General features: G+C 57.5%; 1 protein-coding gene across 9 annotated transcripts in view; it reads right to left on the reverse strand.

Moving 5' to 3' along the window:
• Positions 1–17,909, reverse strand: part of PDE8B (phosphodiesterase 8B) — a 164,982-nt gene that overhangs the window by 12,279 nt on the left and 134,794 nt on the right. For all 9 annotated transcript variants that reach the window (XM_062212541.1, XM_062212534.1, XM_062212535.1 and 6 more), the window contains 2 exons: positions 2,767–2,809; positions 106–183 (listed from right to left, as the gene is read on the reverse strand). In XM_062212541.1, the coding sequence (XP_062068525.1) occupies positions 106–183; positions 2,767–2,809 (121 nt within the window). The remainder of the gene's footprint in view (positions 1–105; positions 184–2,766; positions 2,810–17,909) is intronic.

A 17,909-nucleotide genomic window follows, 5' to 3' on the forward strand; every position in this document is an offset into this window, starting at 1 on the left:
GCACGTGGCAGGAAGCAGCACGGAGCAGGGCTGTGGGCACTGCCTGGCCGCCCAGGCCGACGCCACGTCTCCCGGCACCACCCCAGGGCCCCATGGACTCCTCACCGTCACTGCCCCGCGAGGACACCGACTTGCCGTCCAGGGACTCCTGCCTCCGGTGCCTGTGGCGCAGCGCATGGGCCTCTGGGTCACGGGGGGAAGCAGGGTGGTTAGTGGCGGCTGCCGGGAGTCCTGGGAGGAGTCGGCCTTCCGGGCCTGCCGCCCCCAGGGTGCCCCCAGCCAGCCCAGGCCACGTCGCAGTAGCGGGGGCTGCCAAGGGCTGCTCAGTCCCCTTAACCCACTTGGGGGGACTGTGGGGTTCGCCCTGACGCGAAGGACACTGCACCCACTGGCTGGGGACATGTGGGTGGGCACTAAGGGACTCCACAGGGCTTTGTGACCTATTTGAGAAGTGGATTCAGACAATCTAGGGCACCTCTGAGAGGCTGGACTCCGGTGGCCTCCTGGGCACGAGGGCTCCTCGGGGTGCCTGCTGCTGCCCTCCGGAAGGGAGCGGAAGGAAAGCAGCCTGGAACCCCCAAGGGTTCCCCACCTCGGGCTCTCACCGCCGTCCCCGTGTAGGGGTGGGGTGGGAACGTTAACACACCACTCAGCCTCTACAGGTGCCGGCGGTGCAAGAGTGCCGCCGTGTCACCGCCGGACCTGAGCAGGCAGCAGGAGCGGGGCCACGCCGAGGCGGCAGAAACAGGCGTGCTCAGGGCCACTGCGGCTTGCGGGAGGGACTCCCGGGGGCTCAAGGAAAGTGGGGCAGCTCAGAGCCCTCCGTGGGGCACACCAGCCCCAGCAGGAGGAAGGCGTCTCCCAGACACCAGTGAGCATGACGCAGTGACGCGGCCTGACCAGCTCCCCGCCCACACCTGAAAGGTGCGCGGGGCTGCAGGCTCAGAGAGAGCGAGCCAGCGTCCACGCTGTGCTTTGCTGTGTGACCGTGGGCAGGTCACTTCACTTCTCTGAGTCTCGGCATCCAAGCCTGTGCAGTGGGCTCCCTCCACACGTGTGCTCGCGAGAAGTCACCGGGCTGGTTCTGTGCAGCTCTGGGCAGCAGGTGCGTGGGCCCTGCTGGCTGCAGGTACTCGAGCACCTGCCTCTGGACACACGTGAGGCCACCACGTGGCCTGCTGCCTGCCATTTCCACTTACTACTGTGCCTCGGACACGGCACCTCTCTCAAGTCTCTTTTCCACCATTTGCTTTAGTGTCCTGGAAACCGTGGGTCAACTACACAGATGGTTAAGTCGGCACCCAAGCCTGAACCGTGCCCCAGAGCACGGCAGCGGCAGCACTGCCACACGCTAACACCGGCCCCAGGCCAGCGTTAGTCTGCAGTGACGCGGCCTGACCAGCTCCCCGCCCACACCAGAAAGGTGCGCAGGGCTGCAGGCTCAGAGAGCGCGAGCCAGCGTCCACACTGTGCTGTGCTGTGTGACCGTGGGCAGGTCACACACTGCAGTGCCCGCACTTCCTTCGCCTGACACCCTCTGCACCCCCACTCCAGCAGTGTCCCTGTCCCGGGCTGTGTGTCTCGCTTACTCCACCAGAGGCTAACAGGAGCGGCTGCGCTGTCGACAGGACGACACGGTTGTCCACACTCGCCGAACCGTGGTCACGCAGCCAACGCCGGTCCTAGCCTGTTCAGTACCTTAACCATAAACACTGCAAAAGGCGCCCTGTTCAGCAGATAACACACTAACACTTCCTGACTTAAGATTAAGTTCACGGTGAGTGACCCAGCACTTCCACAAAACGAAAGAGAGGTCGGCGCCAGGGCCAGGGCCTAGGCTGCCCGGGGATGCGACTAGAAACTGCTAACAGGGACCGACAGCTTCTTCCGGATGTCATCTCACTTGACACCGGGGGCCCTACAGCACGAGGCACACTTACGGAGCGTTTCCTCCAACAATTCATTCTCAACAGACACCTGTGGAGTGAGCCAAACCCTCCAGCCAGGGCCAAGCAGCCCCAGACATCATCACAGTGGCTGTGCTGGGTGGCACAGAGGGATCCTGTGTCGCCAACGACAGCAGCAGCCAGCACCAGGCGCCCATACCCACGGGCACCTTAAAGCTCTGAGCAGGACGGACTTCTCCCTCTAATGGACAGAGTTCCAGATCTCTCTGCACACAGGGGTCACCGGTCCAGCCCTGTACTCCATGGATGAGGAAGCCCAGGGTCAGGACTAACCCTCCCAGGGCCTGGGAGGAGGGAGTGGGGGCTGCAGGCACTCAGTGCCCCCCCCCCCACACACATACACACAGCCAGGCCTGTACACACTCCTGACCATGCAAGGACCACTCGGTGACCCACTGCCCCATCCCCACCCCTGTCCGACTCAACCCACATCTTCCTGGGACACTCTGTGTGCGGGGTTCTTGGCTAAGGTGTGCTCCGAGTGGAGCCTTCCTGTCCTGAGGTTACAGACGCCAGCCCAGACTCCACCTGCACCTGCAACATCGGCCCAGACTCCACCCGCACCTGCCGCCCACGCAACATCGGCCCAGACTCCACCCGCACCTGCCGCCCACGCAACATCGGCCCAGACTCCACCCGCACCTGCCGTCCACGCAACATCGGCCCAGACTCCACCCGCACCTGCCGCCCACGCAACATCGGCCCAGACTCCACCCGCACCTGCCGTCCACGCAACATCGGCCCAGACTCCACCCGCACCTGCCGCCCACGAGGGCCGGTGACCCGGAAGCGCTCTCACCTGCTTGCATGCTGTCTCCCGAGTCTCGGTGAATCTTGTGAATCTAAAGTCGTCCAAAGTTTGATAAAACAAGAGAGAGAGATTTAAGTAGGACACCTGCTGTATTTCACCAACAATTCAGTCTGAAAGCTCTGATGCGGCAAGGAAGCGAGAAGCTGCACAGACAGGAGGGACGGAAGCCGCACGCAGGGGACATCACGGTCGCCTTGTGACATCGGGGCGCAAACCGGGGACATCGCGGACGTCCTGTGACATCGGGACGCACACGTGCAGGGCTGCGCCCGCGTCCAGGGGACACGCGTGGGGGACACACATGTGCAGGGCTGTGCCCGCGTCCAGGCAGGACCTGGATCCCGCATCTGTCGGCCTCACGTTTGGGCTACAGAGATGCGTAAACGCACAAGTACACCGCACAACAAGCCTGTGTGTTTCAGGAGGGTTATGAGTTTTTCTCCTATACTGAAGTAATCTGAATTGACGCCCAGGGTTTTGAGAAACCCTCAACAGTCCTTCGAACGCTCCTCGGTTACAGGCGGAGTTAACTTGTGAACCGTGTGTGCTCACAGCGCGGTCTCACCTCGAGGTGTTGCTCTGCACCTCGCTCGCCCTTTCTCATCTTCAAGAATTGTTTTGCTAACGATTTGGTGCTGAGTGACTGTCACACGGGGAACCAAGTCCCTGGCACCAGCGATGAAGGGCGCCCTCGCTCTGGGGTTCTGCACGCCCGTGTTTCTAACTGACGCTGCGCCGGGTGCACAGTCCCACTGCTCTCACAATCAGACGGCGCTGCTGGAGCTCAGCTGATGAACCCTGGCAGCCACTCGGCGCATGGGCTGGCGGGGGTGTGTGTGGGGTGGGTGTGTGCATGCGCGCCCTCCGGGGCTCAGAAGGCCGGCTCTAACAGCCACAGGCCCCCACGCAGCAGATGCCGGCACAGCGCTCCACCGGGCTGGGCCACCGAACCGCGGTCTTGTGCGAGGGCAGGGTTCCAGGCGGGCCGCCTCTGAGCGTGGCTAAGTCTCTCCACGCAATGACACCAACGATTCCACAGCCGGCGGGGTGACCTACTGGGCTGCTCATTCATCCCACGATTACAGCACTGTTTTAAAAAAGGTTGTTGGATGGGCAGAGAGAGAGGGAGGAAGACACCAGCACAAGGACATGTGTCCTTTCCCCACGTGCCTGTCCTAGCTGGGGTCACCCGGCTGGAAGCCAGGAGCTCCAGGTGGGCTGCCCATGAGAGCGGCGGGGGTCTAAGCACCTGGCCACTCGCTGCTGCCTCCCAAGTGCATGAGCAGGGAGCCGGGTCAGCAGTGGGGCCGCCAGGATGAGGGTGTCCCTCGCAGGCCGCCTACAATGCCGTCCCCGGCAACTTGGTTTCTTTCCTGAACCCTGAGGACCACCGGCCACGGAGCTCGGTGAAGATCCCTCACGGCGCACACAGTCCATCCAGTGCCGCACAGGCGGTTTTCTCCAGCTCTCGGTCAAGACCAAGTGGTAGCTTCAGACTGAGCTGGGGGCAGGCGGTGGTGCAGGGGTCCAGCTGCCGGGTGGGACACCCAGACCCCTATTAGCGCGCCGGGGTTCCAGTGCCAGTGCCGCTCCCCGGGCTGGCTTCCTGCCAACGCGACTCTGGGAGGCAGCCGAGGACGGCGCCGGCACGCGGGTCCCGGCCGCCACGCGTGGATCCCCGCAGGGAGTCCCCACTTGGGGCCGCTCCTCGAGCGCTGTGGAGGGAACCCGCGGGCCGGCGCCATCTCTGCCTCTAGGCTGGAGGCTCAGCTTTCCACTCTGGGCCCTGAGCAGCCGTCCTTTGGGGGCACAGCCCTGCGGCCTCCACGCTGTACAACCGGCCAAGCCCCCCGAGGGGCCGCTGCGACTTGAGCCCGGGCTGCGAGCTCCGTCCCCCGTGCAACCCACCCGGCCTTCGGAAGGAGAGGGACAGTGTGCCCAGGCACCGGCCGGGGCGGCACGGGGGTCGGGTCCGGCACCGCCTGTGGTCAGTGCACTGTCCCCACATGGGCCAGGCCACGGCCGGCACCAAGTGCACAGCTCCGCCTGCCTCACCGAGCCCTGCGCCCAGCCCCACCCTGCAAGTGCAGATCCAGGTGGGCTCTCTCAGCCATGCAAATCTCTAACCCGCCCGTCACTCAGGCGGCAGCGGAGAGGAACCTGGACTAGGACCGGGACTGGACGGAGCGAGCGCTTCTGCAGGGGCGCCCTCCACGCCGCCCCGAGGTCCAGCACCGCCCGAGCCCAGGGCTCCCTCAGGGGGTCGCAGGCCGCACACGCGTCTGAAGCACGGCTCTCCGGGGCCTCGCGGACGCTTGGACGTGTTGCCCACGGGCTTCGGCACGTGCACCATCGGAATCCCACATCCCGTGCCCTCCCCAGCGCCATCAGAATCCACGTCCCGTGCCCGCCCCGCGCCGTGTTTTTGTCTCCCGTAAAAGGTTAACGGTGTGGGCCGTGCTCGCGCGGCAGGGCTGGGGCTGCGGGGCTTCTCGGCCCCGGGGGAGGAAACACCCCAGCCTCTAGTTCAGGCACTCCCGGGGCCACTGATCTTGCTGTCCTTGTGCGGACGCTGTTTACCAACGTCCAGCGCACTTGGCTCTCAAGCGCGGTGAATTCTGGGTGTGTGTGCAGGGGAGCACGCGCCCACTGGCTTGCGGGGTCACTTCTCTCCTTCAGAATCGTCACCTGACAACCTCCGCACACCCACCAGAATGCCTACAAAGAACCTCGGTCAAGGACACAACCCGGACGCTGCTGGCCGGGGGATACAACGAGGCAGCAGCTTCTCGAAGCTCAACACTCCTCAGGCCCCTGCCCAGGACAACACACGCGTGTCCACGGGAGGACATGCGTGAAGTACTCAAGGCAGCCCCACACTGCACACGGCCCAGGCGGCCGATCGACGCCAGGGACATGCAGCAGCGGCTCGCGGGCTTGGCTAGATGCGGCTCACAGCGCCCACGTGGGTGAGGCTCAGAGAGTGGGGACCCCGGGGAGGCACAGCAGGGCAGGGACAGGCTTCGAACGGGTGCGAGGGAACCTCGGTGGGTAGGTGGGGCCGGGGCCGCAGACCCTGCGGACCCGGCCACACCACCACTTCACACCCCAAGCCATGAACTGCTGATGGCAGCTGCCAGTCTCAAAAGACCTATGTGAGGGCCAGAGCCATGGCTCACTTGGTTAATCCTCCGCCTGCAGCGCCGGCATCCCATGTAGGCACCAGGTTCTAGTCCCGGTTGCTCCTCTTCCAGTCCAGCTCTCTGCTATGGCCCGGGAAGGCAGTGGAGGATGGCCAAGTGCTTGGGCCCTGCACCCGCATGGAGACCAGGAAGAAGCACCTGGCTCCTGGCTTCAGATCGGTGCAGCACCACCATAGTGGCCATTATGGAGTGAACCAACGGAAGGAAGACCTCTCTCTCTCTCTAACTCCGTTAAATAAAAAAAAATTTTTTTTTAATTACTTGAGACATTAATCGTAAGGAATTTTACGAAACATCGGGCTACAAACAAGCATGAAAACATTTCTCAATGTGATGGGTTCAAATCCACAAAAAGGGGGGGGTCATGAAGTTTTCTGGGGATTAAAATGAGTCTTCCATGCAAGCAGAAACCAAAAACGGACAGGAGTAGCTTTACTTATATCAGACCAAAATGGTAGAAGGGGACAAAGAAGTTCCATATATAATGATCAGGGGATCAATTCAACAAGACAGACAATTCTGAGTGTACACACACCCAATGCTGGAACATTCAGTTTTTTTTTTTTTAAAAAAGATTTATTTATTTGAAAGAGTTACAGAGACAGAGGGGGAGGGAGGGAGGAAGGTAGAGAGAAAGACACTGTGTGTGTGTGTGTGTGTGTAGAGACAGAGAGAGCGCCATCTTCTATCTGCTGGTTCATTCTCCAAATGGTTACAACAGCAGGACTGGGCCAGGCCAAAGCCAGGAGCTAGGAGCATCTTCCAGGTCTCCCGTGTGGGTGCAGGGGCCCAAGCACTCGGGTCATCTTCCACTGCCTTCCCAGGTGCAGAGCAGGCAGCCGGCTCAGAAGCGGAGCAGCCGGGACTCAGACCGGCGCCCGTCCGGGATGCTGGTGCTGGAGGAGGTGGCTGAACCCTCTGCACCGCGAGCCAGCGCCCTAGAACACCCCATTTTTCAACAACTATGTTTTCCTAGCTCTAAACCCCCAATGTGGTCACAGCAGAGGCATTCAACACCCTGCTCTCGCCAGCGGACAAATCCAGGCCAGGAGACGTACAGCAGCACCAGAGCTGAAGCTCGCTGAGGCCGACGGGGCTGGCCGACGTCACGGAGCTGCCGCCCCGCAGCTGCCGAACGCTTCCACCAGCTCACGGACGCTCTGGGGCAGACGCTGCGATAGTCCACAGACAAGTCCCAACAAACTCCGGAAAAATCAAAATCATACCGTGTACTCTTCCTGACCACTGGGGAATTAGAAGTAAAAACAAAAGAAGCTAAAAATGATGCAAAACAAGGAAACTGCACAAGCTCCTGAAGGAACGACTCAAGCAAAGAAAATCAGAGATGAGACAGGAACCATCACAGCCGCTACCACAGAGGTGCAGAGGGTCACTAGGGGCCGGCGCGGAAGATACGCCGACCGACGGAAAAGCCTAGGAGTGGTGAATCACATTCTGGACACACACAATTTCCCAAAACTGAACCATGGAGACAGAAAATCTGGACAAGTCAGTAACAAGTAATGGGATTGGATGCCTGAAAAGTCTCCCCATAAAGCAGCACAGAACCAGCAGGCTTCCCTGCCGAGTTCTAATAACCAACACCGATTCTCCAACTATCTTGCAGAATGGGTTTGGAAAAGGAGGGGGGTAGTGTGAGGAGTACATAGGCTGAGATACACCCCTGATGAACACCGATGCAAAAATGCTCACCCAAACACTAGCAATCAAACCCAAGAGAACAAAAGATCCATTTGCAAACCAGTAAACAGCATGAAAGACAATAGCCACACAGTATCACCTCAACAAACACGAAGACATTTAAAAAATTCAATATTGAGTCACAAAAACCAGGAAGAACTCAGGGATGGAAGGAACACACCTCAACATAATGCAGGCCACACATGACACACCCACATCCAAAATCCTACGGCGTGGGGAAACGTCAGAGCACTAAGGTCCAGAACCACACAAAGACATCCGCTGTCACTGTGTTATCCAGTGTAGCACTGAGGCTTTAGCCAGGGGTAGGCACGGTAAAGAAATCAGGACAGACAGGAACAAGCCAAATTTCCCTGTTTGCGATGACATCATTCTATAGAGAGAAAAATCTAAAGACTTCGCCAAAACACTGTTAGAACTGATAAGCTCAAAACTGCAGGATAAAAAAGTCAATGGCATTTTTATGTGCTAATAATGGACTCAGAGAAATAAACTGTAAGAGCAACCTTACAGTGCCTACAAAGAAAACATTCCTTGGAAGAAATCTAACCAAGGACGTGAGACATCGGTGATGAGCATTACTGAATAGTGATAAAAAATGGAAAACACCACAAAAAACATGTTCATGGATTGGAAGAATTCGTATTAAAACATCCATACTACCAAAGTGGTTTACAGGCTCAACACAATCACCATCAAATACAAATGACATCCCCACAGAACCAGAAAAAGCAAGCACACAACTCACACGGAAGCACAGAAGGACCCTGAACAGCAACGCCACGTGGAACAACGCCACGCTGGCACCTCACAGCACCTGGTTTAACGCCTCGTACAGAGCTGACGCACGCGGCACAGCTCGGCACACACAGAAAACCCCCACACGGACAAACGGAGCCTGACAGAGACCAAGACGTTCCTCTGGCTCACTCTCCACACAGGTGACAAACACACACCGGAGAAAGGACGGCCCTGCCCGTGTAAGATGCCGGGGAAACTGGATCCCTACATGCCAGAGACCAAAATGTAGTCCTTACCTCTCACACCACGCAAAACACACAACCCAAAGCAGATCCATGATCTGAATTTAACACCTGAACCTACAAAACTGCCGGCAGAGAACACAGGGCACAGGGGAGACACTTCAAGACAGCAGTACAGGCAAGGATTTTTATGTTCCTTTTTTTGCTAAGATCACAAAAGCCCAGGCAGCGAAAGCCGAATCAGCCAGGGTTCTATCAGGAAGAAGCTTCTGCTCGGCGAAGGCCGTCCACAGCTCAGAGAAACTGACACAGTGGGAGCCAGCGTCTGGCAACGCGCGTCTGGCGGAGGGCTAATATCTAGAATACCTAAGGAGCTGCAACACTCAGAAACAACGAAACGCCCAGCTAGGGACTGGGCCAAGGGGACAGCCGCTGGGTGCAGTGGTCACAACGCGGTTCCTCTTCCGATCCGGCGTCCTGCTGTGCATCATGGGAGACAGCAGGTGATGATGGCACAAGGACTTGGGTCCCTGCTCCCCATGTGGGGGACACAGATGGAGTTCCGGGTTCTTGGCTGGCCCCGGCTGTTGTAGGCGTTTGGGAAGTGAAACAGTGGATGGAGGATCTCTTGCTGCTATTCACATGAAATAAATGAGATTAAACAAAGAACCCAGCAAATCACCTGAATACACATTCCTCAAAAAACAGAGGCCAGCACATGTGTGAAAAAATGCTGACTACCACTACCCTCAGAAATGCACATCACAACCAGGATGGGATGCGATCCGACTCCAGCCAGAACGGCTAGTGTCGAAAAGACAAATCACAGGCCGGCGCCGTGGCTCAACAGGCTAATCCTCCGCCTTGCGGCGCCGGCACACCGGGTTCTGGTCCCGGTCGGGGCACCGATCCTGTCCCGGTTGCCCCTCTTCCAGGCCAGCTCTCTGCTGTGGCCAGGGAGTGCAGTGGAGGATGGCCCAAGTGTTTGGGCTCTGCACCCCATGGGAGACCAGGATAAGCACCTGGCTCCTGCCATCGGAACAGCGCGGTGCGCCGGCCGCAGCACGCTACCGCGGCGGCCATTGGAGGGTGAACCAACGGCAAAAGGAAGACCTTTCTCTCTGTCTCTCTCTCTCTCACTGTCCACTCTGCCTGTCAAAAAAAAAAAAAAAGAAGAAGAAAAGACAAATCACAAATGCCAGTGAGGGCTTTGAGAAATGGGGACATGCATACACTGTGCAGCAGTTAGAGAGAGAGGTACGGAGGTTCCTTAAAGAAACTAAGATGAGGCCGGCGCCGCTGCTCACTAGGCTAATCCTCTGCCTGCGGTGCGGGCACACCGGGTTCTAGGCCCGGTTGGGGCGCCGGATTCTGTCCCGGTTGCTCCTCTTCCAGTCCTGCTCTCTGCTGTGGCCTGGGAGTGCAGTGGAGGATGGCCCAGGTCCTTGGGCCCTGCACCCGCACAGGAGACCAGGGGAAGCACCTGGTTCCTGGCTTCAGATCAGCGTGGCGCTGGCCGCAGCAGCCATTGGGAGGTGAACTGATGGAAAAAGGAAGACCTTTCTCTCTGTCTCTCTCACTGTCCACTCTGCTGTCAAAACAAACAAACAAACAAACAAAAAAACCACAAAAGACGAGATCCACCATGTGACGCCACTGTCCACTCCCAGGTATTTAACCAGATGGAATGGAATCGGGAGCCATGGTCCCAGCACTGGAGACCCTGGATGCTTCCTGGAGCCACCCTGTCCCTCTCCTCCCAGACCAGGTCCAGTGTTCAGTGACTCCTGTGAAACCTCCTGTCCAGATCCTCTGTGACCACCTCCTTTCCCCTCCACCAGCCCTCAGCTGGGCCCAGCCACTCCAGCCCCTGCAGGCCTGCAGCACTATCTCATCCTGTGGTTCTGCAGCTAACGACTCCACTGCCCACTGTGCGTAGGCTCCTCAGCCACACACATGGCAGGCCGGCTGTGAGGCAGCACCCTGGGCTGGAAAACTGGATCTCCGGGAGTATGAAACTAGACCCCAACCTTACACCTTACACAAAAATCCACTCAAATGCATCACGGATCTAAATCTATGACCCAATACCATCAAACCACTAGAGAACACGGGGGAAACTCTGTAAGACCCTGGCGCAGGCAAGGACTTCTTGGAAAAGACCTCAGAGACACAGGCAGTCAAAGCCAAAATTGACAAATGGGTTACATCAAATTCAGAAGCTTCTCTGCTGCAAAAGGAACACTCAGCAAAGAGAAGAGGCAACCGGCAGAATGGGGACATGATCTGTGGACTACACAACTGACAACGGGTTAACACCCAGACTACAACGAGCTCAAGAAATTCAACAACAAACAATCTAGTGAAGAAATGGCAAAGAACTTAAACAGGCATTTGTTGAGAGAGGAAATCCAAGTGGCCAACAGACATTTGAGAAAATGCTCAGGATCACTAGTCATCAGGGAAATGCAAATCGAAACCACAGTGAGGTCTCACCTCACCCAGGTTAGAACGGCTTTCATACAGAAATCAACAAACAACAAATGCTGACGAGGATGTGGGGAAAAGGTACCCAAGTCCACCACTGTTGAGAATGTAAACTGGTAAAACCACTATGGAAATCAGTTTGGAGATACTTCAGAAATCTGAACATAGACCTACCGTATGACCCAGCCATCCCAGTCCTGGGCGTTGACCCAAACCCCAAGAAATCAGCATATGAAAGACTTATCTATACCCCCATGTTCACTGCAGCACAATTCACACTAGCTAGGATATGGAATCAACCCAGATGTCCACCAACCACTGACTGGATAAAGAAATCATGGCATATAAACACTATGGAGTACTACTCCTGCCATTTGCAACAAGATGCACACAACTAGAAAACATAACACCTAGTGAAATAAGCCAGTCCCAAAAAGACAGACATCGTGTCTTCTCCCTGATCTGACACAACTAACAGAATAATGTATTGTAATAATGTAATGTATTGGAGTCAAATAGACTCTGAGAGCAGATGATTGTTTATAGCCCTTGTTTCTTCCACAACAACCTTTTGTTTTATGATGATTTGTTTCTTTCATACTATTTGCTGAACTCCTTTTTAGAGTAGGGTTAACTATACGATCATTAAGTATACTGACAATAAATCTTTGTAAAAATTAAGAAAAGGAATCTGGGGGGGGAGGAACTGTTGGCATGTGGGCGGGAGGGAGGGTGGGGGGAGTCCCACTATGTTCCTAAATCTGTACAAATGAAATATATGAAACTTGTGTAACAATTTTTTTAAAAAAAGAATATATCTTCAACAGCCAAAAAAAAAAAAAAAAAAAAAAAAAAAAGCTTAACCCTACAGCAGCTCGGATGCAACAGTTTTGAAAAAGCACCGACAAAACCCAACATCCTCTCCCGATAAAAATGAAAACACGACTCAGCAGACTAAGGACAAAGAAACGTCCTTGCCCTACGGACTATCGTATGTTAAAAACCTGCAGTTAATATGCTGTGCGGTGTGAAAGAGAATTGAATGTTCCCCCCCAAATCAGAAATAACATGAGGACGTCGGTTTTATCACCTCCACCTAACACTACAATAAACATTTTGTCTAGTGCTGTAAGAAACAAAATGATCTTGTCCCAAAAGTAGTACAGCTGTGTTCATTGGCAGATGGTATGCCTATTTAGAAAATCCGATACAATCTATAAAAAATCTACTAGACATAATAAATGAGTTTAGCAACATGGCAGGATGTAATTCAATTAAATGTATTTTTCATTTTTATTTAAATTTGAAAAGCAGATCGAGCAAGCCGTGAGAGGGGGAGGGGGAGGGGGAGGGGGAGGGGGAGGGGGAGGGGGAGGGGGAGGGGGAGAGGGAGAGGGAGAGGGAGAGGGAGAGGGAGAGGGAGAGAATCTTCCAATCTTCACTCTCCAAGTGCCCACAACAGCCAGCTCAGAGTTGGGAGCAGGGAACGCGGCCCAGGGCTCCCAGCTGGGTGGCAGATCTCAGCCAGCTGAGCCATCACCTGTTGCTGGCACTGGAGCCCAGGCATTCCAGCATGGCACATGGTACCCCAACTCTGCTTAACTGTTGTGCCCAAGGCCCATCCTCTAGTCCCATTTTTATATAAAAATAATGAGAAATCAGAAATTAAATTCAGAACATAATACCACTTAATACCCCAAAATCTAAGATATTTTAAATATGATGAAAGATGGACAAAACCTGTCAACTGAAAACTGCAAAACATTACTAGAAGAAGTGAAAGAAAACCTGAATAAATGGACAGGGATGCCACGCTCGTGGATCACAACATTAAACACTGTTAGTCTGTTTTTCTTTTTAAAACTTTTTTTTAAATTTGGGAGGCAGAGGTACAGGTGGGGCAGAGAGAGAGGGTGTGAGCCCCCTCTGCTGGTTTACTCCCCAGATGCCTGGGGCTGGGCCAGAGCCAGGAGCTGGGAACTCAACCCAGGTCTCCCCGGGGTGGCGGGAGCGTCACTGCTGCCTCGAGGGGCCACACTGGCACCCGGTCTTGAACACAACACCGGCTCACTCAGGCAAGGGGAGGGGTGAGGCCGTCAGGCTCGGAGAGAGGCCAGCCTCAACTCACACTCAAACCCTGATGCAGACCTTGTTTAAAAGGAAAAGAGGGGCCGGCGCTGTGGTGCAGTGGTTAAGCTGCCACCTGCAGTGCAGGAATCCCATGTGCGCGCTGGTTCTAGTCCCAGCTGCTCCACTTGCAATCCAGCTCCCTGCTAATGTCCCTGGGAAAGTAACAGAAGATGGCCTGAGTGCTTGGGCCCCTACACCCACATGGAAGGCCCTGAAGAAGCTTCTGGCTTCTGCCTCGCCCAGCCTCAGGCCATCAGGGCCATTTGGGGAGTGAATCAGCAGATGGAAGATGTCTTTCTCTGCCTTTCAAATAAGTAAATCAATTTTTTTTATAGGAAAAGATGATTATGGACCAAGAGCTCTCATAAACAGCTACTAAAGAATGACTTTTTGTGCATAAAACCCCAGCAGCCTATAGAGCAAATCCATCGCCCAAGTTCCTAGGCAGACGGTCAACAAGAGATCAGCTGTACTGTTGTGCATGAGGCCACAGGAGATGGGACGAAAGGACAGTGCGAACTCTCCACCAGTGTCTCCAGCTCCTTTGCAACCAACATTTGGAAAATGAATTTAGAAATTTCAATTCAATTTCGTTCATTCCCAACATCAAAAACCATGAAATACTTGGAAATAAATTTCACAAAGACACGCCAGACCTCTGAACTGAAAACATCCAACTCTACGGAGAGAAATGAAGACCCAACCAGGGCGAGAGGGCACCACATTCATGGATCGCAAGAGTTAACTATCACCGAGCACCAGAGCCGTCCCCCGACCCACAGCGCCAACACAGTCCCGTCAACAAACTTGGCCTGCCGGGGAAGCAGGACCGAGCTAACCCAAAACCCAGGACACAGAACTCCAAACCAGGGGTCGAAGTCGTGCGTCTGGCTTTGGGACTTACTGCAGAGGACAGCGTGCACCGACCCGCACATCGACGAGGCAGATGGGCCCAGGAAGAGGCCTCCGTCACCCGTGGTCTGACCTGGATGCAGGGGCCACGGCGAGCCAGCGGGAAAGCGACGCACCTCAGGGGGAGACACCACCCACACGACTAGGCTGAGACGCAGAGGTGAGAACACAGCCTTCAAGGGAAAACACCAAACACCTGCTGTCCGGAGAAGCCCAGGGGGCCGCCAGGCTCCCTCCCACCTCTGCAGTCACGGCTGAGGCCCCAGGCGCTCTCGGGGCGCCACGCGGGGTGCTGTTATCTCACACCCCAACTCTCACATGCCAGGTCGGGCTACATTTTTTTTCCTTTGGTTAAAACATTCTTCTATCCATATTTTCTTGTCCATTTGTCTTTATGACAGGACTGAAGCGCACCTCTTCGCTTCCTGTTTCCATGAGCATTGGCATGGTCCCCCAGCCAAGGCCAGTCAGGGCCCTCTGTGGGGATGCAGGCAGCCTGAGGCCGCGTGGCACTGACCTCACACTGCGTAAGGACGGGGAGGCGGCTGGAGCTGGAGATAGACCTGCAGAGGACTGGGAGCCAGCGTGTGCCCAGGTGAAGCGCCAGGCCTCCAGGGGCGCACATCTGCAGGGGACCACAGCTCCAAGTCTCCCCCTGCGTGTACTTGCACAGGCGGGCCGGGCCCAGAGCTGGGTGCCACGGAGAGCATTCACCTTCTGGGCGGCACCTGCAGACACGCCTGGGCCCTGGGCAGGGGGTTCAGGCGGGCATGGCTCCCTGTCGGATTCTGGACAAAGCCCAGGTGCAACTGGAGAAAGGAGGGCGGTGGACAGGAAAACCCAGAAAAGCCCGAGTTCTTCCCAGAACGCCACACCGATGATGGGACGCCACAGGCCAGGACTCCCCTGGGAGACAAGTGGGTCTGACGCTGGAGGACCCTCCTCTCACGCGGGAGAACACTCGTGACAAAGGCCATCCCAGCCTCCACACCCCTGGCTGGGGCATAGGGCAGGCAGTCCCCCAGGGACAGGAGCCAGTGGTGGGTGGGCATGGGTGGCAGCACTGAGCGCTCAGGGGACTTGCCAGGGCTGTGACTCCGCGCTGTGAGAAGCCTTGGGGACAGGTCAGGCTCCCCAGGCCACAGCCGGTCTTCGGGACTCAGGTTGGGGTGACGGCCAGAAACAGCAGAGGAAGGTCGCTCCGACAGCGGGCGCGCACTCCCGGCCCACGGCACGCGCTCTGTCCCTCACCTCGCAGCCAGACGCCGGGCGGGGTCTGAGCCAGGGAGCCCAGCCTCTCCCCTTTGCTTTCTAAGCGAGGATTCTTGTTCTGTGCTTTCCCGGGAGGCCACAGTCCCAACCCCTTCTTCCTGATACGTGTCCACGCAGCAGTGACCACGGCCACACAGCACGCGGGAGGAGCCCCTCCCCAGCAGGGCCTCCTCTGCTCCACGGAACCCGACCACTCCAGGGGCGCCAGGCCCCTGGGTCACCCTCAGACTCTGCCCTTGGACGGCCCACTCCAGGCCTGGCCTGACCCCTTGTGGGCCACCAGCAAGACGGCTGAACACGTCACAGTTTCAGGGCCACTGCGAGGGTCTTGCAGCATCTCGGGCCCAGAGCCAAGTGCCCTGGGTAAGCAGAGTCCAGACTCAGCGTGGTGCAGGGGAAACCCCCTCCTCCCAGCCTCCAACCCAGCCCCCTCCTCTCTCAGCCCCCACTGTCTTAACTGCGGCACAGAGCAGCAGCGACTGTCAGCCAACAGCTCAGCGTCCCTGACCTAACCTGTCTTACCTTCCTCGACCCCGATGGCCCCACCGACAGTCTCCCCTCATCTTCCCACCCGGCGCCTTACAGACATCTACTGCTGTGGCTCAGAGGACAGACAACACCAAGAGACCCACGGCTGGCCAGGCCACACAGCGCCGGGCCTGCCACCCTGCCGGCCAGGAGGGGCCGGGCTTCCGTGCCAGGGTCAAGGGCGCATGTGTCCACGTGGCTGGAGGCAGCCCCGGCCACACTGCGACAGCCGTGCCCACAACGTTCTTGGTTAATTCTCTTCATCTGGGGGCTTCCCGGAGCCGCTGTGAGCAGGCAGGAAGAGGTCCCCCCACTTCCCTCCGTGCTCGCAGTCCTGTCTCAGAGCGCACGGCGTGCCTCGGTCTCGCCGTCCCCGCAGGGGCTCCTGTCTGGCGTGGTCAGCGCCTCCCTCGGCCCTGGCAGGCAGCATGGCACGGTCAGCACCTCCCTCGGGACCTGGTAAGCAGCACGGCATGGTCAGCGCCTCCCTCAGGCCCTAGTGGGCACAGGTGCTCCGCGGGTCTGCTTGGACTCTGCTGTTCCAACGGTGGCTTCTTGGGGGAAAACAAACGTGGCTTTGTGACGTCAGAGGGGTTCTTTAAACAGCTCCTGTGGACGCGTGCTGAAGCTGAGTGGAGAAGTCAGGACAACTCTGTTTGCACAGTGGCCTTACCAAATACAGCAGCACACCCTCGGGGCACCTGCCGTGAGTGTGCCCACCCCGCCGCGCTGACCAAACACACTCCTCTCCAAACACGCGGAGCCGCTCGCCGACACGGCTGGGCTCACGCTTCCGGCTGCAGCAGCCTCCTGCCCTGGTTTAAGGAGTCGGGCAGCGCCTGTGCCCCAGCTGGGCGGAGGCAGCCCATGCGCTCTGTGACAACACACGGGACAGGGAGCAGCCACGTGACGGCCTCAGAAAGCCCACAGGAAATACGACTCAGAGATGGGTTTGGTGCAAAACTCTGAAATCCGCACACATGAGGGGTCTCACGAGAGTTCGTGGGAAATGTGTTATAAAAAAGCTGCTGTGGATTCCGAACGTGGGGAGGCAGAGGCCTAGGGCAGTGAAGGCTGGGCCGCGGTGGGGCCTGGAACGAAGCCAGGGGGCCGAGGATGGGGTGGACGGCCTCAGAGCACCTGGGCAGTGGGTGCAGCTCACAGGCGGACAGCCAGAGGCGGCGGCGCCCACGACGGTGCGAGGTGGCTCTCTCCTGGAGCACTGAGCAGGGTCCCTGGGCCCGGCCAGGACGGGCAGTGACCGTGGTCCTGCTAGGTGGGGCACAGCATGTCAGTCACGCCCACCCGTGACAGGCTCGGCAGATGGCTGCGTGCCAGGACCCCTGCAGGGCGGCACAGCCCCAACTGTGAGGCAGCCTTGTCCCCGACACACTGGTGACGCCAGACTGTGCCCAGGACCACGATTTCCCCGGCTGCCACCCGGAGCCACTGCTCTGGTGTCAAACGGGCAGGGAGACCCTGAGCCAGCCCACCCACAGCTAACAACAGAGCTGCTACAGACGGGGCTCTCAGCACAAATCCCACTCCGCCACCCAGATGGCTCAGACATGAGGACCGCGCCCAGCTGTCCACTCCACGGCCCAGACACGAAGATTGCACCCAGCTGTCCACTCTGCATCCCAGACATGAGGACCGCGCCCAGCTGTCCACTCCACAACCCAGACACGAGGACTGCGCCCAGCCATCCACTCCACGGCCCAGACACGAGGACCGCGCCCAGCTGTCCACTCCACAACCCAGACACGAGGGCCATGCCCAGCTGTCCACTCCATGGCCCAGACATGAGGACCACGCCCAGCTGTCCACTCCACAGCCCAGACACGAGGACTGCGCCCAGCCTTCCACTTCACAGCCCAGACACGAGGACCGTGCC

The sequence above is a fragment of the Lepus europaeus genome, chromosome 15, assembly GCF_033115175.1.
Source record: "Lepus europaeus isolate LE1 chromosome 15, mLepTim1.pri, whole genome shotgun sequence".
NCBI lineage: Eukaryota > Metazoa > Chordata > Mammalia > Lagomorpha > Leporidae > Lepus > Lepus europaeus.